Source organism: Phyllostomus hastatus, unplaced genomic scaffold (genome assembly GCF_019186645.2).
Source record: "Phyllostomus hastatus isolate PE091 unplaced genomic scaffold, TTU_PhHast_1.1 phas_contig_244, whole genome shotgun sequence".
In the NCBI taxonomy this organism is placed as follows: domain Eukaryota; kingdom Metazoa; phylum Chordata; class Mammalia; order Chiroptera; family Phyllostomidae; genus Phyllostomus; species Phyllostomus hastatus.
This window is the reverse complement of record NW_025333796.1, coordinates 524,554-546,221: the sequence shown is the minus strand read 5'-3', so window position 1 is coordinate 546,221 and position 21,668 is coordinate 524,554. Positions and strand designations below refer to the sequence as shown.

Sequence of the window (21,668 nt, the reverse complement as noted above, 5' to 3'; positions counted from 1 at the left end):
CCGGGGCGCAGTTTTCAGAGGCTCTCCCGCCGCGGGTGACCTGCGCCACAGCACCCGGGATACCTCCCGGGCTCCAGACCTGACGATTCCGTGTGGGGCGACGGGAGAGGGCAGAAGTGGCTGGGGGGGCGCTTTTTCACCCGGGAGTCCGGCCCGCCGCCCCTGGCCGAGTGCAGGGAGTCCTGCTGGTCTGCCTGTCCCAGCCTCGCTCCCACCAGCGCCCCCTGGCTGCCAGCCCAGGGCCCCTCCAGGCCGCCTGAACTCCACCCGCTCCCACCCTCCTCGCCGACAGGAGTCCTCCCCTGCCTCGGGGACCTCGGCAGCCACGGGGTGTCAGGACTCACGATGGTCTGTGGGAGATTTAAAAAGCCCCGGGTGGTATCAGAACCCCCCGGGAGGGTGTGGTCTAATGGGAAAGCCCACCGCACCGGAGAGCAAACCAGAGAGCGAGGTGGCGTAAATCAGATGCTAACTGGTGACTCGGGCCTTAGGATGCAGAGAATTCCGAGGGAGGGGAGTTTCCCAGAAGGCAGGACTTGGTCCTCTCACAGGAAAGAGGAGAAGGCCCTTCTCAAATGGCCCTGAAGTCCAAGAGCTGCTTGCAGGGGGCGGGGCAGGGGGGGCTGTTGTGCAGAGGGACGGTGGGTGTCGGGTGAGAAGCTGGGTCCCAGAGGCCAGAGGAGGGGCTTGGACTCCCCGCTCCATCTGCTGCCGGCCGGGCTTTGCTGCTCGGTGCCCTGAGTGGGGTTCAGAGCACGGTGGCCTCTCTCTCCTGGCTCGGGGGGCCTGTGGCATCAAGAGTGACCTGGGGGGAGGGGGCTGGGCTACGTTACACACTCGTGAAGGTCGCTGGGCCTCTCTGAGTGGTGTACCTCAGGTGCAAAGGGATGGGGTGGGGGGAGGGTGCTTCGGACCCGGAGGAGAGTTGGCTCAACCGTCCAACAGAAAAGCCAGCCTCAGAAATCCTGAGCGCGCTCACGAAGCCCACAGAACAGACAGTTCTGCAAACGCCTAGGAGGAGCAGTGCCTTGTTCGGGACGAGGAGCGGGCCTCCAGGTCCTCTCGGGCCTCAGTTCGGGGCATGGCTGGGTGCCGGGAAGTGGGTGGCAGGGCCAGTCCAGGGCAGGGTGCTCGCTCCCGCCCCTGTGCACCCGACAGGTGATGCTTGTCTTCGCTGCCCTCCCCCCTCTTCCCGATTTGGATGACCCCCCCCCCCCCCGCCTCTGCCCTCCACGCGGCTGCAGGTTCCTTTAATCGCAGCCTCCAAGAGCCCGGAACACTGCTCACCCGCGGGTGCGAAGGGAGACAGCGCGCTCCGTGTAACAGCCGCCTGGCCCTGCCCTCCTACCGCGTGGGCAGCTCACTTCCACGGGCACCCCGCCTCGTCTGCTCTGCGGGAGCGGCCTGGGTTTCTCTCGCCGCGCCAGGGCTCCCGGCCCCGGCTTCCCGCCACATCCGGCACCCCGGCAGCCTCCTTGCGCCCCGCACACGCCAGTCCCACTCGGCCGCCCGCACCGTGCACCTTTCCCATTCTTCCCATCACAGCTGCCCACTTCGCCCCAGCTGAGCAGGGGCCACCCTACAAGATGCTCATCCTGATTTGTTCCGTGGCGCCTCCTCTGGCCACTGTAGGCCCCACTGAGCTCTGAACTGTCCCCGGCACACACTGTGGCCCTCTGGCTGTTCTCTGACTGTTCCCTGCGACCCAGTCCTGTCTCTTCCCCCTGTATTCCAGGGTCTGCGGGCAGCGTGGGTCTGCATCCCTTCCGACTCACCCCAGCACTGAGCCAGGCGAGCCCAGTGGGTGCTGGGTGACTGCATGGCCGTCTGGTGGTGTGTGAGCCCCAACAAGGTCATGATACGCCGGTGGGGGTGATTGGGGGCGACCGGCTGGCAGAGAGGGATGGGGGAGGGTTTCTTGTTCAGAGACAGGAAATCACTTGGGGGCAAGGAGAGAGCAATCACCTCCTTCAGGGTTAGCCCAGAGCGTGTTCTGGATAGGGTGGGGCCAAGCCCCTCCCCCCCAGCCCAGGTGCTGGTCCGCAGCCCCACCTGGCCTGCCGCTGCCCACTTCATAAAAGCGTCCCCCGGGAGCGGGAGGCAGCTGTGCGAGAAGGAGGAGGAGGAGGAGGATGAGCAGGGAGCACGGGCAGCCGCCGTCTGGGGCCCGAAAGGGCCGTCGCTCCAGAGACAAGAAGTCCCGGAAGCGGAGCCGGCGCAAGGAAACCTACTCGATATACATCTACAAGGTGCTGAAGCAGGTGAGAGGCGGGCGCCGGCGTGTGTGTGCGTGGACCGTGCCGGCAGAGAGCCTTGCGGGGCGGGGGGGCGGGGGGGCGGGGGGTGGGCGGGGGGGGAGGGTGGCAGCACACCGTCCCCCTCTCCAGGGGAGTCGGACTTGATCTCCAGGGGCCCTACCCCTCTCAGCACCTGCCCGGCACCTGTGCCGTCCTCCCCACCACGGCCCCGAAGCTCATGGGGCATTTGGACAGAGGAGCTGCTCAGGTGGAATGCTGGGTGGCACGTGATCAAAAGACGGGGAAGGCCGTGGGGCGGGGGTGGGGGGAAGAGCCGGGCTGAAGGGGATCGCTCGGGCGCCAAACCCGTGGTGGTGCAAACGGGAAGTTCCCGTGAGTGCCGGCTGGGCGAGGCGCATTTCATGGGAACCCAGCCTGGGGGAGGCCGTGCAGACGGGCGGCCCTGGGTCTCTGGGGGGCTGGGGGTCGGTCTGCCTTGCACAGGAGGACGCTGAGGCCCACAAAGGGTCACTGGGTTGACCGGTCACGGGACCTGACAGCACCTGAGGACGGCCCCCCGCCCCCAGCTCCGGCTAAGCCCTTGAACACTTCCTGCTGGTTGCCCCCTAAGCCCAAGGTGCCCTCTGTTCAGGCAGCCCACTTGTTCACCCCTGAGGAGCACCGACTCCTGGGACTCGCTCACTGACAAATTTGGGGGGCACCCGTGGGTTCCCAGTAACCAGTATGCCTGGAGGACCCCAGGCTGAGTCAGGGCTGGGGGAGGCAGGGTGGCTCTGTTCCCTGCCCAGGTCTCTCCAATCTGCCTGAGATTCTCGCTGCCCCCCCCCCCACATTAGATGAGACCCCAGGGGCACAGCCTGTCCCCAGTCTGAATGTTGTGAGCAGGTTCAGAGACGGGACAACCTGGGTCTCTGGGAATGGTGGGCGGAGAGGCCAGGAGGGCGGCACCAGAGGACGGACCCCAGTGTCCTGACGAACATGGCGGGGGTGGGGCGGGTGGTGGGTATTAGGGAGTCCTGCAGCTTAACCTAACTTTGGCTCAGAACCGGGGGGAAGGGTGGGGCCGGGGCCAGCCTTGCTGAGGAGAGCTGCTGAGCCGGTCACCCAGGCACCCTGCACACCCCTCTGGTGGGGGGCTGCTGCCGCACCCCGCCAGCAGCCCCGAGGAGAAAGGGATATAATGCCGACTCCTGGGCTCCGAGCTAACCCAGCCTCGTCGGGGCTCGGGCTGCCTGCGGTCAGTGGCGGCCAGAGGCGTCCAGTTCTGGCTGCACCATGGGTGTGATGGATGTCCTTGGGGAACCACCCATCTCCCACTTTACCAGAAACACACTTACTGTCCGCCCCCTCGCATGTGAGGATGGTCTCGGGTCCCTGCCCGTTGTTTTACGAGAGACCACCTAGTTCAAAAGCTCGTGTGACAGAAGAGGACACTGAGGCCAAGGAAAGGGCCTTTATTTGAGGCCACAGAGGGAGGAGTCATGGTCCAGCCTCAGAACTTGGGTCTCCTACCTCCCCTCGTCCGGTGCTGAGATCGGGTCGCAGGGGCGTGCTCTCTGGAGGGTAACTGGGGAACAGCCCACCAGGTTAGGTGCACACACCCTTCCCCTGCCAGTCCCACGCCTGGGAATAGCCTTCCTTTTGCTTGTACACGTGTGCAACGACGTATTTACTATAACCCAGGCCAATGGCAAGCAGAGAGCACCCCTAGATGCCCATTGGGAGAGGAATGAAGGTACAGGCTCCGATTCCTCCGCACTCTGTAACACTGTGTAAGTGCATGCGATGGGAAAAGCTAAACGCTGTGTAACCAGTTCCATTCCCCAAAGACAGATGCCGACATGTGCTTGTGTAGGAACTCCAGAGCGTTACAGCTTGCGGTTAAGAGCAATGTCTTCTTTTTTTTTTTTTTTAAAGATTCTGTTTATTTATTTTTAGAGAGGAAAGGGAGGAAGAGAGAGAGAGAGAGAGAGAGAGAGAGAGAGAGAGAAACATCAATGTGCAGTTGCTGGGGGCTGTGGCCTGCAACCCAGGCATGTGCCCTGACTGGGAATCGAACCTGCGACACTTTGGTTTGCAGCCCGTGCTCACTCCACTGAGCTACGCCAGCCAGGGCTGCAATGTCTTCTTTTTTAACTTGGAGACGGCGGTATGAAAATGAATCCTTATCTCCATGTCTCCTGGCCTCTGGGGAAGAGGCGGGGAGGTGGCCCTACAGCCCGGCGTCCGCAGCCTGCGGCTGGGGCGTCAGGCCGGGCCTCCTCGACCAAGCGGCCCCGCCCTCCTTCCTGCAGGTGCACCCCGACCTCGGCATCTCTTCCAAGGCCATGAGCATCATGAACTCGTTCGTGAACGACGTGTTCGAGCGGCTGGCCGGCGAGGCCGCCCGGCTGGCCCAGTACTCGGGCCGCACCACACTGACGTCCCGGGAGGTCCAGACGGCCGTGCGCCTGCTGCTGCCTGGCGAGCTGGCCAAGCACGCCGTGTCCGAGGGCACCAAGGCCGTCACCAAGTACACCAGCGCCAAGTGAGCCGGGGGCCCGAGCTAAATAAAGGCTGAACCCGCTCCCGTGTGCTGTGGTGGCTTCCAAAGGGGACGTGTGGACGTGTGGACGTGAGGTGTGATTTGGGACAAGGGTACTGCCGCTTTTCGTGGCCACTGAGGTGGAATGATACCACTCACACTTAAAAAAAAAAAAAAAGAAACTGCTTTTTGGGTGTGCCCCACGAGCGCACGTGATAAATATTATGCAGGGGCTGGTCCAACCCACGGCCCGGCCCGTGGGCTGCAGGCGGCTCAGGATGGCTGTGAATGCGGCCCAACCCAGAACCGTGCATTTACTTAAAACATGATGAGAGTTTTTTGTGATCCCATGTGGCCATGAATTGAAGGTGTGGCCCAAGACACCGCTCCTTCTTCCAGTGCAGCCCCGAGACGCCACAAGGTGGGCCACCGAGTCAGGGGTGAGCTGACATTGGACCCGGCCAGCGGCTCCCATCACGCCCTCTCTGGGCCTGAAACTCCTCCCGTGTCCCTCCTCCAGACCCCATTTTGTGAGGCCATTTCTGGCCAAGTATCGCTTTGGTCCCTGGCCGGGCCCAGGGGCCGGCCCCACAGATGTAACCCCCACTGCACGACACGGAGGGCCCGAGCCAGCTTCCGCATGGCCTGCTGGGGTCCGTGAGGTGGTTTTCATTCTCCCCTCACACCTTCCTCCCCTTCGTTTCGGACCAGATTGGTGGGAAGGTGTTTTGAGACTCCTGGCTTTTTCCCCCCAGTTGTGTTTCCAAAAACCTCAGATCCACAGAAAAACTGCAAGACCGTAGGACGGCCCCCTGTGTGTCCCTCCCCCAGGCTCACCGCTCTGCATCCGACCCCATGCTCCCTCTCTCTCTCTCAGCCCTCTGCTCCAGCCGGCGGGCATCTGACCCCTACGTGCTCTCCCCGGTGCTGGGGGATGGCACGGAGGGGCAGGCGTCAGTGGCCAAGTCCCAAATCCCCTGTGTTCCCCCTGTGCCTGGATAGACCCGGCCGGTCCCCTTCAAGTCCACGTGCGGAGGAGACCCTCTGTGGCGGCGGCTGCTGCCGAGACGCGCCCTTCCTGCTCCTGTCCCCACGTACAGAGCCTCACGTGGCGGCGGGAGATGAGAGCCAATTATCCACGCATGGGTCCCCCAGCTGGAAGGGGGGGGTGGGCCCAGATCTGGCCCCCCAGCCTAGGCTGTTCCCAACCTGCAGGGGGGTTCCCAGCCTGCTGCTCGAGGTGCCTGCTGTCCAGGCACCAGCAGCGTCTGTGTGGCTGGGAGCCCCTGAGGAGTGCCCAGCCTCGGGCCCGCCTCAGACCACGAACTCGGAGCCCACATTTTGGACGAGATCCTCGGGTAACTCACATGCACACTGACGCCCGAGGGCTCGTCTCTGGCCCCTCCTTGCTGCTGCCTCCCCCGTCCCCTCTCCTCTGCCCAGTGCCTCATGGCTGTGTGTATATATATAACCGTTAGGGCCCCGTAGAGCACTGAGCTGACCGGGGTCGGGAGATGACATTGTGTATTTTCCGAAGAATGGTTCCCGGGGCCTCCCGGCAGTCACGCAGCAGAGCGGACGGGGCTGGGTCGGCACTGAGGAACAGAGGGTTCCTCCGCCCGAGACGTGCGGCTGCGGCAATACCTTTCAAAGGAGAAACATCCGCCGGAGCCTTGCTGCTAAGGGGGACCCCCGATAGGGACCGTTCTTTTGTTGGGTCCTCACAAGGAAAGCTGGCCCCGCACCCTGCCCTGACTTTCCCAGGCTTGCTGAGGGAGCCGGCCCTCCCTTCAGGGCGCTGCTTCTAGAATGTCCCCTGAGATGGGTCCCCGGTCCCTCCCCTCACAGCTTTAGAACATTGGGACAATAGGACAGAACCCTAAAAACTGGGCTGTTTGCGGGGTGGAGTCGGCGTGGAAGGAACCACAAGGGTTCTGTGGATTCCGCCACCAGCTCACCCAGGACAGCGTGGGGAGTGGGCACCATGTCTGAGGGGTGAGTGGGGGCTGGAGTGGAGCCCCCCCAGGGCTGGGAGAGCAAACGGGGAACTGCCTCCTGCTCGAGATCCTCCCGGACGGGGGCCGAGGGGCAGGGGTCACACCAGGCCAGCCCGGCCTGCAGAATTTCTCACTGCCTCCCTGGCTGCCCCAGCCTGTGGTCAGCTCTCACTCCTCGGACTTCCCCTGGACTGTGAAATCCAGAGCTGGGGGTCTGCACTCACCCCACACCCCACCTGCGGCCCACCATCCTGCAGACCACTGCAGCATCCCCGGGCTGCACCCCCATGCTGCAGGGACCGGCCACCACCGACTCAGGGGGGCCTGCCTCTTCCGTACCGTACAGGGAGCCCCTAAGAGCTGAGGCCATTCTCCACTCTTCTGGAAACCCCAATCTCACACCCTAAGCCCAGCATCCCCGGGAAGGAGCCCTCCCGCTCCCCCTTAGTATCACACCTTCTGGAGCCTGAGTTCCCACTCCTCAAAGGGCCCAGCAGCACCACCCCCGCCCCCCCCCCGACATTCCCACACGGCCTCTGACACCCCAGAGCGTGCTGCCTCCTCTCCAGAGCTTACCAACACCTCTGGGACTCCTCCCACGTGACCCTGCAAGAGCTGCTGAACCAGGAGCAGCCCCTGCTGCAACCCGCGCCCAACCAGGAGCGGCCGGCTTTCCACTACCGGCTCTCCTTGCTCTACCTGTACTACCTGGCGCTGCTGCGCAAGTTCAACACCCTCTACGACCAGATGGTGCAGCCGCAGAAGCGGCGGCTGCTGCGGCGCCTGCTGGACGGCGTGGCGGGCCGCGTGCTGGAGCTCAAGGACGAGATGGTGCGCGTGGACCTGTGCGAGTACCACTACCTGGACCGCGTGCTGCAGGACCTCCAGCTCACCCCGGTGCGGGGTGAAGCGGCGTGGGGCCACGCCCACGCGGAGGGTGGGGGTGTGGCTGGTCTTGACCTCCCTGAGATCTCTGGGAGGGAGGGAGGGCAAGGGAGGGGTGGGTCTTGGTCTCCGGAGAGGGTCTTCAGGAACGGCGGTGACGGCGGGGTGAGGGTGCATGCAAGTAGCTGGGGGTGGGGGGCGGGAGTGTTGGCTAGAGAGTCAGGCTGGATGTCCCGGTGGCTGGGAAGACCCCTGAGCTGTGAGGGGTTGGCGAAGAGTCCTGTGCAGGCTTGCTCCTCCAAGCGCGGTCTGGGGACCAAAGCATCAGCACCACCTAGGAGCTTGCTAGAAATGCAGAATCTCTGGCCACACCCCAAAGCTACTCATCTGCATCTGCGCTTTAACAAGACGCTCAGGTGATCTGAATGCACCAGCAGGTGCCAGAGCATGGCACTCCTGCGCCGGCCTCCTGTGGGCCCCAAGGGCATGGCTCACCGTTCCACATCCCAGACAGCCTCAGAGTCGTCCCCCCCCCCCGCCCGGCCCCGGCCCCCTGCATCCAACCCAGCTTCGGGCTTGAACAAACAAACAAACAAACTGATTTTCCAGGCCTGCCTTTCTGATGTGGTGGTCTGGGGAGGGCCTGGGAGTCCTCATGTTAAGAGCTTTCCGGCTGATTCTGCTGCACAGCCAGCCTCGGGACCACTGCCCATTAGCTATCCTCCTCCTCTAGGATTCAACTCTGACCACACGGTCAAGGCCGGGGAAAGAGGGGTGACGAATATTCCCACTGCGGGGCTCCGGGCTGGAGGACAACGGTGCCGGGGTCTGTGAGCAGCTGGAGACAGTAATGGGTCAGCCAGGCGGGTCCCGTTTCCTGACCCTGCATCCCCCACGTTGCCCCAAAGGCAGAGCTGGAGGTTCCGATCCCCAAGTACTTCCGGCAGGAGCGGTCCGGCACTCTGCACGACCGAGGGCTGCTGCTGGAGGAGATCCTGGGCAGGATGGAGCCCGCGGCCTTACAGGAGGCAAGTCGTGGGGGCGTCCTCCCGGACCCCTCCCGTAGCCCTGCTCCCACAGCGGAGATGCCGACCTGCCCTGCACCCACCTGACAGAGCTCTTCTAGGTGACCCCTGGCCTCCTTCCAGGCTGCTCATGTGTCCTTGCAACCTTCCACTACCGAGACAGAGGGGCAGGACGGGGGCGCCTGGATGCCCTGCGAGGAGCGCCCCCGCCCCCAGCATGCCCTTTAGTGTCTGATTTCCCAGCTGCCCACCTGATGCAAGCCCCTCCTCCTCCTCCTCTGCTCTGGCCAGAGCGCTCCAGAAATGACCCGGACCGAAGCCGTGATCCTGCTGCAGACCGCGGAGCGGGCCAGGCAAGGCCGGATCCGAGCCAACTTTCTCCGGGAGATTCGCCGACAGGAGGAGCGGGATCGGAAGATGAAAGAGGGCGGGCGGCCCAAGTTAAGTCAGGACCAGGCAGCCGTCACCATTCAGAAGGTAACTCACTGGAGTCCAGGAAGAAGGGCAAGGTAGTCGCCTCCTCCTCCGGGAAGCCCGCCTGGCTTAGCAGCGGCCGACAGAGGTGCAGGCGCTTGGGTTCTGTGGCCGCAGAACTAGATCCTATGTGAGGGACTTTGACAAGTCAACAATCACATATCTTATTTATGATTTATTGTTTATTCTACTGTACCTCTTTGTCCCCAGAAGGAATGGAAGTGGGGTAGCACGAAAGGCCTACAGACAAAAGGATCACGACAGTTAGGGGAGAATGAGCAGAGTCAGGGGGGCAGAGCAGAGTAGATGACCATTTCAGAATCTCTTCAAAAACAAGTCTCTGACACACACACCCTGAGCCTCCTGGAAGCCGAGGCGAAGGGACACGTGACAGAGAGAACGGATGGGACCCAAGCGTCCTCAAGGTCCGTGCCCTCTGCTGTCACCCTCTACTTTGACATGGGACTAATGTGATCACACCCCGTCCTGCTCACTGCAGAGCACCCAGCCCCGTCCTGGGGTGTCCCTGTGCCGTCTCATTGTTCTGGTGGCCGTTCCACATCTCCCAGCCCCTGCTGTGCCCTCAGGGTGTGGGCCAGCCTCTCTGTCATCACGCACGAGGCCAGGCGGCAGCGGTACCAGCCCAACAGCACTGGAGGGGCCCTGGGGCCATCTCAGGGCAGCAAGGGGCCACAGACCAGAGCTCCAGTTCCCCCACCGCCCAGCAGCACTGGCCACTCTCATGTCTCAGAATTCCCATCGCCCTCGGCATGAACACCCCACTCCCGGGCGCAGAGTTCAGAACCCTGCTCCGTCACGGGCCCCACTTGCCCCCTTCTCCTCCCAGAAGCAGGCCCAGAGTGACTGGCATGGGGCGGGGTTTGTCTGTCCCCCTCCCTCAGGTCCCAGTGCCTTAAAACCTCTGTCTGCCGGCCCCAGACAGGAAGCTCAGAACCACTTTCTACCAAAACCCCAAAGCAAGCCAAACAACCAACAGACGTCACCCCTGAGAACAGATACCCTTTCCAGATGGGACAGATTTTGATTAGTGATCAGTAGGCGGAATGTCCCGATTGGAGCCCCTGCATTTGGGGGTCTGGCCCGGTGTCCAGCTGCCCCACCAGGAGGAGGAGGGGGCCCTCGCCTGCAGGGCTCGATAGAGTGAGGCTTCGGAGAGTAGGGTCAGCCGGCCCCAAAGACAGAGTCCCACTTCCCTCTGGGAGCCAAAGCCAGTCACTTTGTCCCTGTTGCCAGACATCCAGGCTACGGAGACCCTGCCTCCCAGCCTCCGAGTTTCCCAGCACGTACGCTGATCCAAGGCTGTTACTGGGGGCCTGGCCTCTGCTGGTCCCAGGAGCCCGGGCAGGAGCCTGCCCTGCTCCCTCAGCCCAGCGCCCCTCCCTCCCCCCGCTGGCACCGGGCAGTCCACGGGGTCTGAGGGCGGCTGGCGGTCTGGGAGAGGAGCCCTGGGGAGACCCAGCCCCAGCCTCGGCTCTGCAGAGACAGGCTCTGCGCCTGGGAGAGACCGTGTCCCGTCTCCAGCCTCAGCTTCCATGTGTCAAACACGCAGGAATGAATGAAGGGAGCTCCGTGGTCCCTACAGCACTGACGTGTATGCATGTGCCTGGGGGGAATCAAGTATTTGTTTCGGACGCTATGGGTGTTCTGAGGCAGGGCAGTGGCGAGGGCTTTTTGGAGGAGGTGGTACTTGGGACCTCAAAAGATACAGCAGATTCAAGGGTAGAGAGGAGGAGGGAATTCCTGGGGGGCCTGGGGGCCTGAGGGAGCAAAGCCTTGGGGCCAGATGGCTTCGGGCATCCCTGCCTCAGCGTGATCTGGGCTGTCCGGGTGCCTGTCCCCCACGTCCCGCCCAAACCTCCCCCCGGCAGACCTTCTGGAGAGAGAGCTGCTGCTGCTCCACCCTGGGGCTGAGCCCAAGCGCCGTGTCCCCGCAGACACGGAGTGTGGGGAGTGTCTGGGCCCATGTGTCCCCCAGGTGTGGAAAGGCTACCTGCAGAGGAAACACACTCAGCAGGATCGGCAAAGGGAGATGGAATTCATTGGCATGGTGAGTCGGTCGCTCCCTGGCTGCGGCGGGCGGGGGTGGGGCTGGTGGGGGGGCACGGGGCTGGCCCGTGCAGGCGGCGCCTCTGTTAGTCCCCATCTCCCTGAGCCCCGGTCACAGAGCACGGCCCTGTGCAGCCCTCGCTGCCTGCAGTGCCCACCACTCAGGGCGGTACTGGGCGTGATGGAGGGGCCAGGCCAGTGCCAGGGGACCCAAAGGATCCTTCAGGGTTTGGCTGAGAAAAAGGGAAGGACGGAGAAGCCACAGCCCTTCCCACCCTCCCTCCCCTGGAGCCCTCAGAAGGACCTCAGATGCGGGCATGGGAGGGGGACAGTGGTGGTCCAGTACTCTGGACCCCAGGTCCGCGTGCCTGGCTGGAGGAGGGGCTGCCCGGCGGGGCCCAGCTGGGGTGGGGCTCACCCCCCACCCTGGAGCATTTTTAGGGCCATGGGCTCCCCACTTGCTCTGGGGGCCCCAGACTCGCTTCTCCTCTGCACACAGGGAGAAGGGCCGAGTGTGAACGATGGGAGGTGAGCGTGCGTGTGCACGTGGGTGTGTGTGGGAGGCGAGAGGGGCAGGCCCTGGGCGGCCAGCGCAGGCGGCGAGCAGGCCCTCCTCCCTGGATGTGTCCGGCCTCTGTTCTCCCACGCTTCCTTCATCCCGCCGGTCTCCACGGACGGACCCCTGGGCTGGGGCTTTACGGCTGGCAGGGCCGGGGTGTCGGGGGGAGCCAGAGGGATCGGAGACAGGGCCGGGGCGGCTGCCCGAGGAGGCTCGTGGTTTCCAAGGAGAGCGGGGCCAGGGTTCTCCGCATGGGAATGGAGGTCAGGGGCTTGTTGGGGGGGCTGATGAGCTGAGCCCCCAGGAGGCCCGGGGTCAGGCTTTGGTGGGGCGGGGGCCGGGGGTGGGGGGGGGGTGGGCAGGGCACGGCGGTGGGTGAGGAATGAGCGGGCCGCCCGGGCCCATCAGCAGTGTGAGCTCAGCGTTTTCAGTAATTGTCTCTGCGCACAGTGATATTTAAAATACATTTGGGAGCCAATGAGGCGGGAAAGTGGCTGCGAGCGAGGCTGCCAAGGCGGGCGCCGGGCGGGGGTGCGGGTGGGGGCTGGGGCCGGAGGCTCGCCGGGGAGGGGGAGCTGGGGGAGCGGGCAGGGGGGCCCGCCCGGATGCATCTCGCAAACTCATTATCGGAGTAATTTACACAGACGAGTTTCGGCTCCAAACACAATTTCTCCTGATGCAGGCATGCCCGGTGTTCCGTGTGGGTGTGCATGCGAGGCACGTGGGCAGGGGGTGCGCGGGGGTAGGTGTGCGGGCCCGAGGCCGCGTCCTCCCCGCTCCCGCTCCTGAGCCCCGCGGCCCCTTCCCCGTGTCCCCAGCTGCCGTCGCCCAGCCACGGGGAGGACTCCGGCATCCTGTTCCAGGCCAGCATCAGGGAGGACGCCAGGAGGCTCCTCCAGAAGGAGAAGGAGGAGGAGTTCCAGCTGGCCACGGTGAAGACCCGCAACTATCTCAAGGAGACCGAGGGGCCCTACATCAAGGAGGAGATTCAGGAGCAGATCCGGCAGTGGTTCATCGAGTGCCAGTCAGTGCCCGCCCAGCCTCGGTGGACGCGGCCCTCGGCCCCTGTCCCTCTTCACCCCTGTCCTCCCCACTGTCTTGTCCTCTGGTCCAGCCTGGGCCCTTTTCTCCACTCAACCCCACGCTCCCGACACCCTGCTGACACGCAGGCTTAAACCTGGGGGCCCCCGCCACCTACAGGACCATCTCCGCACACGACTGTCTGTCTCCCCAGATGGAAAACGCCGGCACGAAACAGGGAAAGCCTCCAGGAATGTCCCCGGAGTAGTCTGTCCTCTCTGTTCTGTAACTCTCTGTTCCTCCCTCTCCCCCTCCGACTCCCCGGCCCTTCATCTTCCCCACCCTCCTCTCTATCCACCTACTCACCCACCCGCCCACCCCCGCACCTGCCCCTCCGCTCCTCCGTCCGCCCACCTGCCCCTCTCTCCCACTGTCTTGTGTTCACTTAGCGCCCTCACCGGCCGGTTCCCCGATTTCCCGGAGGAGTCTTTAGGTGGATCCCACCTGATCTTCTCAGACAAGACTCCAGAGGAGGTACCCCGGAGCCGGGGGCGGGGGGCCCTTCGTGGCTGGTGCACCTGAGGTGACAGAGGGTGCCGAGTGTCAGCCAAGGGTGGTTGGTGCTGGGGCGGGGAGCCAGGTCCACCTCAGCGGCAGAGGGGAACTGCCAAGGAGACACACGCCGTTCGGAAGGCCCGGTGGGGGTGGGGGGCACCTGCTGCCGGGGCAGACCTCCTGGGCCGGGGAGAGGACGTGTCTGCGGAGACCACCGTTCTCCACAACCCCATGGGCTGGAGAGAGAGCGCCCGCTCTGGTCAGAACTCTGGGTCGCCTGGTGCCCCTTTTCCAGTGCCTCAGGGACGTCTCTGGGCTCTCAGCCATCTGGACCCCACAAGTTCCCGTAGGCCTCGGGGGTCCCGAGTCCACCCCAGCCCCGGGCCCTGGGTTCTCTGGCTCCTGGAACATGCCCTTGGCCTTCTCTAAAACGTCTTTCATCCTGGGTCCCAGGTGAAAATGGAACTGGAGATGCAGGCCCAGGAGAGCAGAAAAAAGGACCAAGACAAAAAAAAGGAGAAGGAGAAGAAAGAAAAGACCGGGAAAGGGGTGAGGCTGCTGCCGGACACGTGGGCCCGGTGGGCAGGGTGCCCACAGCCTGAGGGGACACCTGGTGGGAAGGCTGGGCTGGGTGGGACCTGGGGCCAGAGTCCGTGAAGGGCGAAGGCGAGGGGGCCAAGGTCAAAGGGCGTTTCCGTTCTAGGAAGCAGACGCGATGCTGAAGGTGCTGCCGTCCAGATCCATCCCCCTGATCAGTGCTGGGCATGAGGAGTATAAGAGTAAGGGGGCCGGACCTCGGGGCCTCGGAGTGACCCTCGGTCCTGGGGAAAGTGGACATGGGCCACGTGGGTGCTGAGGTGGCCCCGTGTGTGTGTAGGCCAAGGGGAGAACGCCAAAGGGGGCATGGGCGGGCGGGGGCGGGGGCAGGGGGGCAGTACCGGTTTGGGTCTGAATCCTGCAATCACGGGCCTTAGGATCAGGCCTCTGTCTGGTCTGGGGAGAAGCAGTGCCCAGTAATGGGGGGAGGCCAAGGTCAGGTTCCTGGCCCGTGTGTGCACGTGTGTGAGAGACAGACAGAGTCCCAAACAGAGAGAGCGAGAGAGAGACAGCAGACAGAGGGCGACCAGCCTTGCTCCGCGTGGGCGTGCGAGTGCACCTGGGACCCTGACCCGCCCCCCGCCCACCCCCCCGCGCCCAGATGTGTGGAAGAACCGGCCTGACAACAAGTACCCCAGTCTGAGTTTTGACCCCGAGGCCCTCCGGATGGAGAAGAGGAAGGAGATGGAGCTGGAGATCCGGGTGCAGGTGGGCGCGCCGGCGTGGGGGGGCCTCCCCGCCGGCTCCCTCTCCCCGCTCGGCCTCTGTTCACTCTCGCCGCACGCCCAGAGCCTGCCCATCCGTGTGGCATCTTCCAGACACTCCCTTCCCCGTGTAGCCCGTCTCGGCCCATCTTGGTCCCCATCGTCCTGTGCCTCCCCGGGTCCCTCTTTCTCCCCCTGAGCCTAGAGGTAAGGAAATGGGATGGGGGCGGGGCCTCTGAGCCGGGGTCCCACCCACCATCATCCTCACCGACACTTAAAAAGCTCCTTTGATGTGCCCTTGGGATATCCGGTCCCACAGTCTTCCCAACGACCTCTGAGGTGAGCACCGTGATTTTCCCAATGGTACGTGTGGAAAAGTGAGGCTGAGAGGTCACTGGACCCTTCAAGGTCACGCAGCCACTCCAGGGCAGGTCTGGGGTGTCGGCTGAAAGCCGATGCACTCCACCCCGGGGGGCTTCTCCCTATGTGGATGCCAGCTGAGAGCAGGGCTCTTGCAGGAGCAGAAGAGTAGGGATCGGGGTTAGGATTGAGTGTGGACAGGTGCAGGGACCAGGGACCAATGCCAAGGCCAGCAGTTTCCGAAAGAACCAACTCGGGAAGGTTGGTGGCCACCTGCTGCCCTCTCTGGGCTCACTGGCTCCGCTCTGAGACCGCTGCCCTCCTCTCCGGTCTCCCCTCCCCCCAGCAGCCCCTCCACGTGCTCCGCTGTCTCTGCAGGTGGATGAGCTGATGCGTCAGGAGCTGAAGACCCTGCGCCTGGCTGTGGACCGGGAGGAGGACAGACCCTTCAAGGCTCCGAAGGCAAGATGAGGGGCCCAACTGGGGTGCGAGAGGGCACACGGTGGGGGGTGGGGGAGGCGAGGGCTGCGGGACGATTTCCTATGTGCTTGTTTCTGACCAGAAGAAAGATGGGAAGAAAGCTGGGAGGAAGAAGGAAAAAGATCTGACCCCGGACAGGTAGCAGCCCCTCCCGTGGGTGGTGGAGCAGGCCCTGGCCCAGGGCAGGCCAGGAGATCTGGCAGCTGGTCCTGGTTCTGTTGCTGTGTGGCCTGGGGAAAGTTACTTAACCTCTCTGACTCCCCGTCCCGATTGACCAAGCCCCTCCCCTGCCAAGCTCACAAGAGAGCTGTGCCCACCAGGCAGAAGCCTAAGAAAGTGCTTTGAAATGATGATGCAGAATAAGATATAAGTGGTGTGTCATTCTAAACACTCCCTCCAACCTCTGCCGCAAGCAGCCTTGTCCCTTCCAAAGCCATCTCCCCCTGGACGCCCCACTGTGGGGCCTCGAGGAACCTGTCGGTGGCCCCTTTCCACTCACTCCTCTGGAGAAGCCAGCTGTGAGCACAGCACGGTGACACTAGCAGCTTGAACGGCCACCCCTCCCAGGCGTGCACACCTTAAATGTGGTTTCTAGGAAGAGGGTGATGACTCACCCAGATGGCTGACGGGGTGGCGGGTGGGTGGCGGCATTCCGGGCCAGGAGCAGACGGACGGGGGAGCACCATGGAGGCTGCCGGTCCCCCCCCCCATACACCTCCTCCGGCACCCACGACGTGCACGCTGTGGGTGGGCAGACGGTCTTCCGGGCCCGTGGGCTGGGGCCACAGTTTCTGACGCTGGCTGTGTAGTGACGTGGCTTGATGTTGATCACAGGATGTGGGGCAGGAGGGGGCGGCCCTGAGCCCCTTTCCTCGTGCCTGTGACAACACCCCCTCCCCTCTCTCTCTCCCCCCGTGTCCCTTTCTCCCCGGGGCCCCGCGCTGTGCCACCCTCGGCCAGGTCCATGTCCTCTCTGTTTGAGGAGCTCGTCGTCTATGGCTTCCTGAAGAAGAGCGAGACCGTGGCGCTGAAGGACTTCGTGGGTGAGCCCCCTCCCCAGCCCCTGCTCCCAGGCTGCGGAACGGTGCCCAGGGCCCCTGACCTTCACCTTCCTGAAGGTGGCCGACGACCGCCCTCTGAAGTGCACCTTCCCCCCCAGGGGGTTCTGTCCCTTGGCCCTGCCCCAGGGGGTGCCGCTCACCAGGTGGCCACCTGCCCTCCAGGTGACTACCTCTATCTTGGATCCACTCTGAGTCTGGCCAGCAAGCTTCCCATGCCTTCCCTGTTTGACATCCGACAGAATGTGGCCTTGTACGGGGTCCTCCGGCTCGGTGAGAGGCCCCGGGGCCGGCGGTAGCGTGGCTGAGGAGGGCCTGTCTGGGCTGCACCTCCAGTGCCCCGTGCCAGGCACCTCTGTCGGACTCCTCCCGCTGACCCCCCCCGACCCCTGCTGGAGGTCACGCCCAGCCGCAGCCGCCCCCGAAGTCATGGGGGCTCTTGCTCCGCTGAGAAGCCCACACTTCCTGCCCCTTCCTCGATCCCAGGTGACGCCCCATAGACTGTCCCATTCCCGGGAGACTGGAGACTTTCTGGGGCAGTTGGCCCCACGCCCTCTCGTCACTCCCCTTCTTAACGGAAGGGTGGGCGCTGTGGGCACGGGAAACAGAAAGGACCCTGGAAGGGGCAGGGGGCTCCGTTCTGCCACCCGGGTGCAGGCATCGTGGCTGCAAGTCCTCTAGGCATCGCTCTCGACCTGCTGACCTGGGGGCTGCCTGCTCAGGCCGCGGGGAGGGGTGGGGGTGTTGGCAGGGCAGCCAGCACCGGAGCCTCACCCCGCCCAGCCCTCACCTTTGGCCTCGCCTGACTCGGTGGGCCGGCCCTGGGCCCGCCGACGGCCCACCGCCTGCCCCCGGCCCCCGTTTGCTCTCCCAGGCTCCGCAGACATACACACCATGGCTCCCCTCATCCGCTCCCTCCTCCTGGTGGGCCCCTCCGGCATGGGGAAGAAGATGCTGGTCAACGCCGTGTGCACGGAGACCGGCGCCAACCTGTTCGACCTGTCCCCGGCCAACCTGAAGGACAAGTACCCCGGCAAGACCGGGGTGCAGATGATCGTGCACATCGTCTTTAAGGTTCGGCGCGTCTGGCTCTCAGACTGTGACAACAGAGTCGGGGGGGGGGGCTCGATGCTCAGGAGGTCACCCCGCTGCCCAGCCAGCGTGGCTCCAGGAGCTGGGGAGGCCCTCACCCGGCCCTGCTAGGAGCTTGTGGACACCTGAAGCCCCGGCAAGGGGGGAGGAGCAGGGGGATGGAGGGAGAGGTGAGGCTTACGATGCAGCTAGCCCCGCAAAGGGCTGGCGGGGCTGGGAGGGGTTGGCAGGGTGTGGGGAGTGAAGGCCGGAGCGCCCAGCTCTCCCTTGCCCCAGTCCGGCCCTGGCCCTGGGTCAGACCCTCGCCACAGGATCTCCGACGCCGAGTCTCCCTTCTCTGTCCGGGTCAGGTGGCCCGGCTCCTCCAGCCCTCGGTCATCTGGATCGGGAATGCCGAGAAGAACTTCTATAAGAAGGTCCCAAAGGAAGAGGAGGAGGTGAGTGACTGCAGGCAGGCAGCCCGAGCCCCTGGCAGGCCACTCCAATCGTCACCCGCTGTGTGGCCTCGGATCAGTCCCCTGTGTTACCTCCGTGTCCTTAAAGCAGGGCCGACAGCCGCTCCCAGGGTCCATGTGGGCGTGGACGGGTGCCCCGGGCACCTGGAAGCCTGTACGGTGAGTCACCCTGTCCCCACCACCCTGCCCCCGTCTCCCCAGAGCAGATGGACCCAAAGCGAATAAGGAAGGACCTCACCAAGGCCCTGCAGCTGCTGGGCCCCGGAGACCGCGTCATGCTGATAGGGACCACCGACCAGCCGCAGCTCGCCGAGATGAGGGGGCTGTGCCGGACCTACGAGCGGATTCTCTTCATGCCCCGGCCCGACTATGCTTCTCGCTATGGTGAGGCCCCGGGAATACGGGGGTGGGGGCGGGCCAGAGGAGGGGTCCGGGGACCACCCCTGCCAAAGCCTCCCCACCCTTCTCCCCACCCCCCACTGCTGCTCTGGGCAGCACTTCCGCAGCCAGGCGCTCTGGGAGGGCTTGCTGCTGCACGGGCAGCTCAGGGAGGGTCCCGGCCTGGCTCTGTGGACGTGGGCAGGCCCCTTGAGTCCCCAGTGCCTTGTTTCCTGGTGCTGAGTCGGGGGAGGGGGTGACCCCCGCCTTCCCGGGCAGAGAGGCTCGCTCTCCAGAAGCACACAGCTCGTTCGTTCCAGATGCAGGCGGAGGTGCCCACCGCCGCCCCCTGCCCCGTGTCCTCCCCCGCTGCCCGCAGTGCTCTGGAAGCACATGGTGGAAGCCCAGGGAGCCAAGGTGACCCAGAGCCTGGACCTCAGTGCCCTGGCCATGGTGTCCGACGGCTACACGCCCGGCCACATCCTCCAGGCCATCCGCTGGGTGCTCACCGAGCGGCGGGTTATGCAATTGTCCAAGCGGCCGCTGGTGGCCTCCGAGTTCATGGCTCACCTGGCCCAGCTGGAGCCAGTGCACAGGGAGGAGGAGGAGTCCCTGAAGGTGAGTCTGGGGGGGCGGGGGGCACAGAAGCCAGGGGGGAAGGTGGTGGGCCAGGCCCATCGAGGGATCCCACAGGGCATGTGGGCGGGCCACCTCCCCTGGCTTCCTGGTGGGAGCCTGAACGCGCCACCCGTGGACGAGGAGCCCTTGGCTGGTGCTGGCACCAGGTGCCGTTCACTTCCCCGCCTCTGGGTCAGCAGCCGCCCCCAGGGTGGCGGGGTGGCCGTGGGGATGGGGGAGGGCGGGGGGAGCAGGACTGGCCCCTGACAGGGGCTGACACCGTGGCCTGGGGCGTCCGGTGGGAGCCACAGAAGCTATGGCTCTGGCAGGATGCCAGGCCCGGGAGCAGAGGAGAGAAGTCTGCGTGGACACAGACCCGTGGGGATGGACGGGGTGAGAGGACAGGAGGCGGAACCCAGGGCCAGACCCCATGCACTGTTCCTCCTCCCCCTCCTCCCTCCCTCCCTCCCTCCCTCTTCCTCCGACCCAGGACTGGTACTTCAAGACCCCGCTGGGCATGAGCAGGCTGAAACTCGACAAGGAACAGGACGCCAAGGGGGCCAAGCTGGCGAAGGAGAAGAAGAAACAGAAGTGACGGCTGAGGCTGGGCGCCCGAGGAGGGGTGCGGTGGGCCGGGGCAGAGCCTCCCGGCAGGGGGACAGGGCAGAGGCATAAAGGCCCAGATGGCTGGGGACCAGCTCTCATTGTCCGTCTCTGGGCTTCTGCCCCCTGCTCCGGGCCACCCGCCCCCACCTCACACCCCACCCGCTCCAGGCCCGCTGACCCTGGGTCCCTGTCCTCTGACCCCACCCTGTAATTTTCCTGTCTGGGCTCCCCACTCTTCCTCCTCCTCCTCCTCCTCCAGGTATGGAGGCGAGGACTCGGGAAGGAAGGAGAGAGGGAGCAGGAAGGTCTGGGGAAGGAGAGAACAGGGGGAAAGCAGCCGTCTGGGGGTCTGGGAGTCCAGCCCCGTGTGGCCTGACGCCCGGGGTGGGCTGCCCGGTCCTGTCCTGCCTCTGGACCTCGGCGTCCTTGCCTGTGAAGTGAGGAGAGGACGGACCAGCCGACCTCCGAGGTCCCGTCTCCTTGAGGGTTGGGTTACTCCCACCAGGTGTCCGGGAAGCCAGGAAGGTGGCGGGCTAGGGGAGGGGAGAACGTCTGTGGGGAGACGGAGGCACCTGTGGCTGCCGGTAGACCCAGTGTCTTTGCTGAGCGGTATTTACCTCTTTCCTCTGGACGCCCCCTCCCACCTGCCCGGGCTCTGCCCTCTGCCCTCTGCCCTTGACCCAGAGCCCGGCCCCAGGGGGCCGAGTGGGGCGCTGCCCCTGCTTGCTGGCGGAAGTCTATCAGTGGGTCCCCCTCGTCGGTGGGTTGGGGGGAGAAGAGCTGGGGGGCTGGAGTCTGGGAACTCGGGGAGCCCCAGGGTTCTTCCTGAAGGAGCAATGTGAAGGGTGTGTGAATGAAGGTCAAGGAGTATTTCACAGACCGGAAAGGCAACGAGAGCCAGGCGAGGCGAGACCCCCGGGACCCCCGGGACCGCCGCCTGGGCAGTGGTGGCCCAGCGGAGCCCGGGGAGGGGGGGTGGGTCCGAGTTTTCTTTCTCCCTTTTTTCATTTGATCTCCCACATGAAAGTCGTCTCATTTCCCTGATGTGCCTGAACGGGCACAGCCTCTTCGTCCGTCTTCCTTTCCTGCTGAGACTCCTCCACCCATGGCCGAGAGAGAGGCCATGGGGATCCAGGGGTCACCCAGGGAGACGGGGGCCGGGGCTGGGGCGGGATGGGGGTCAGCACCCAGGATGGGTGGGGGGGTCGGCACCCAGGATGGGTGGGGGGTTGGCACTAGGATGGATGGGGGGTTAGCACCCAGGATGGGTGGGGGTCAGCACTAGGATGGGTGGAGGGGTCAGCACTAGGATGGGTGGGAGTGTTCTATTGTGGCCTGTGAGAGTGCTAGTCCCCCGGGTAGAGTATGTCTTCCTAAGAACCCCTGGAGGGGTAACTCACAGAGGGGGGACTTCTCTGTCATCTGTCACTGCTGTGAGCCCCTCCCTGAGGTCTGGGAGGGTGGAGGCACGGGGCTAATTGGCGACATGTGGGAGGACAGGAAAAACCCTGCGCACCCACCTGCCCTGCGCCTGGGACCAGAGCCCCGGCAGCTGGGGCCTCTCGGCGCAGCCCGTGATGGATGAGGCCGAGGCTGGGTGAAAAACGGCAGCTGCGGAGCCCCGCCCCAGCGCCGCTGCCTCTGCCCCGCAACCAGTCCTCACACCCGGGCCCATCGCTGCCCACCTGGGCTGCGTCTTCCTTTGCCTGTGAGGTTGCAGCCGATGCCACCATCTGGGGGTCCCTTCAGTCCTGCTGTGAACAGCTCCGGGCGAAGTTGAGGGTTGGAGGGTCCCATCCTTGCTGGCTGTCCAGGCTCCTCCCTAGTCTCCGCTGCCAGCCTAAGCCTCATCACCCCCCCCACCCCCCGCCGGGAACGACTGTGAGGACAGTTGGGGCTATTTATGGCTTGGCTCCCCTGCCCCTCCCCCAGCGGGCCTCGCCCGGCTCGGGCCCA

The 21,668-nt window shown here is 64.7% G+C and overlaps 2 protein-coding genes across 2 annotated transcripts; both read left to right on the top strand.

Moving 5' to 3' along the window:
* Window positions 1–2,132: 2,132 nt before the first annotated feature.
* Window positions 2,133–4,789, top strand: LOC123817962 (histone H2B type 2-E1). Its single transcript, XM_045837781.1, has 2 exons — window positions 2,133–2,261; window positions 4,553–4,789. Exons 1-2 carry the CDS (start codon window positions 2,133–2,135, stop codon window positions 4,787–4,789), a joined length of 366 nt encoding a protein of 121 aa, XP_045693737.1.
* Window positions 4,790–6,766: 1,977 nt separating this feature from the next.
* IQCA1L (IQ motif containing with AAA domain 1 like) lies at window positions 6,767–19,701 on the top strand. The gene is made up of 19 exons (XM_045837779.1): window positions 6,767–6,777; window positions 7,349–7,676; window positions 8,573–8,692; window positions 8,981–9,166; window positions 11,160–11,231; window positions 12,608–12,813; window positions 13,259–13,343; window positions 13,818–13,913; window positions 14,068–14,143; window positions 14,563–14,669; window positions 15,404–15,487; window positions 15,588–15,643; window positions 16,466–16,548; window positions 16,729–16,836; window positions 17,438–17,637; window positions 18,006–18,092; window positions 18,317–18,494; window positions 18,868–19,106; window positions 19,597–19,701. The coding sequence occupies exons 1-19, from the start codon at window positions 6,767–6,769 to the stop codon at window positions 19,699–19,701; spliced, it is 2,427 nt and encodes an 808-aa protein (XP_045693735.1).
* The last annotated feature ends 1,967 nt before the right edge of the window (window positions 19,702–21,668 follow it).

Coding starts and splice junctions, on each gene's coding strand:
- IQCA1L (XM_045837779.1), top strand. Junction 13,344..13,817: donor CAGACAAGACTCCAGAGGAG/GTACCCCGGAGC, acceptor CCTGGGTCCCAG/GTGAAAATGGAACTGGAGAT. Junction 16,549..16,728: donor GGCGCTGAAGGACTTCGTGG/GTGAGCCCCCTC, acceptor CCTGCCCTCCAG/GTGACTACCTCTATCTTGGA.
- LOC123817962 (XM_045837781.1), top strand. CDS start 2,133: ATGAGCAGGGAGCACGGGCAGCCGCCGTCTGGGGCCCGAAAGGGCCGT. Junction 2,262..4,552: donor TCTACAAGGTGCTGAAGCAG/GTGAGAGGCGGG, acceptor TCCTTCCTGCAG/GTGCACCCCGACCTCGGCAT.